Below are 595 nucleotides of genomic sequence, written 5' to 3'. Positions count from 1 at the left end.
ACAGACCGACCACCCCCGAACCGAGAGCAGCTGTGCATCGTCTTTGCTTTAATCCAGCGGGGTTAACGCGGTTCCTTTAGTAGGACTTACAGTACCAGTCTATAAGTTAGTTAGCATCTTCGTTAACAAAGTTCTTCACAGTTAGGCTGACGCTGAGGAGCTGAGTAGGAGATTCCACCTGTGGGTGCCAGGTGCTTTCAGGCCAGGTCGTCCATGTTCACGGCAGGAAGAGGCTCTCTCCAGTAGCAGAAGGAGCTGAACTCGGGGCACGGGAAGGCAGAGCTCTGCTCCTTGTTAAGCAGCGGGAACACGTGCTCCACGAGCTCGCTCAGTCTGTAATACCTGGGTCAAACAAGACCAGACCATCAGTTAACCTCCAGTCCCTGTTCAGCAGCAGCCGAGAAGGAGCTCTGGAGTCTGCTCCAGAAGGCTCTGCTCAGGAAGGCACTGCTGCTGCAGAAGCCAGCTGCTGCTTTATTTTGCCAGTTTATTTTCTTTTTGGACCGTTTCAGTCAAGTAGCCAAAGCTGTGAGTCTCTGGCAAGTCCGATTGTCACGGGTTGTGGGTAACGGGAGAGCGAGTCATCACGGTCACC

General features: G+C 53.4%; 1 protein-coding gene across 2 annotated transcripts in view; it reads right to left on the bottom strand.

Moving 5' to 3' along the window:
* Positions 1–22: 22 nt before the first annotated feature.
* The window catches only part of LPIN2 (lipin 2), a 25209-nt gene continuing 24636 nt past the window's right edge, over positions 23–595 (bottom strand). The window contains exon 20 of one of the 2 annotated variants that reach the window (XM_010143745.1): positions 23–342. In XM_010143745.1, coding sequence (XP_010142047.1) covers positions 198–342 — 145 coding nt within the window. In that variant the 3' untranslated portion in view covers positions 23–197. The remainder of the gene's footprint in view (positions 343–595) is intronic. The other variant, XM_010143746.1, reaches the window with a different exon arrangement.

This window comes from Buceros rhinoceros, unplaced genomic scaffold, assembly GCF_000710305.1.
Source record: "Buceros rhinoceros silvestris isolate BGI_N320 unplaced genomic scaffold, ASM71030v1 scaffold18099, whole genome shotgun sequence".
In the NCBI taxonomy this organism is placed as follows: domain Eukaryota; kingdom Metazoa; phylum Chordata; class Aves; order Bucerotiformes; family Bucerotidae; genus Buceros; species Buceros rhinoceros.
The sequence above is the reverse complement of the archived record's forward strand: the minus strand, read 5'-3'. Positions and strand labels throughout refer to the sequence as shown.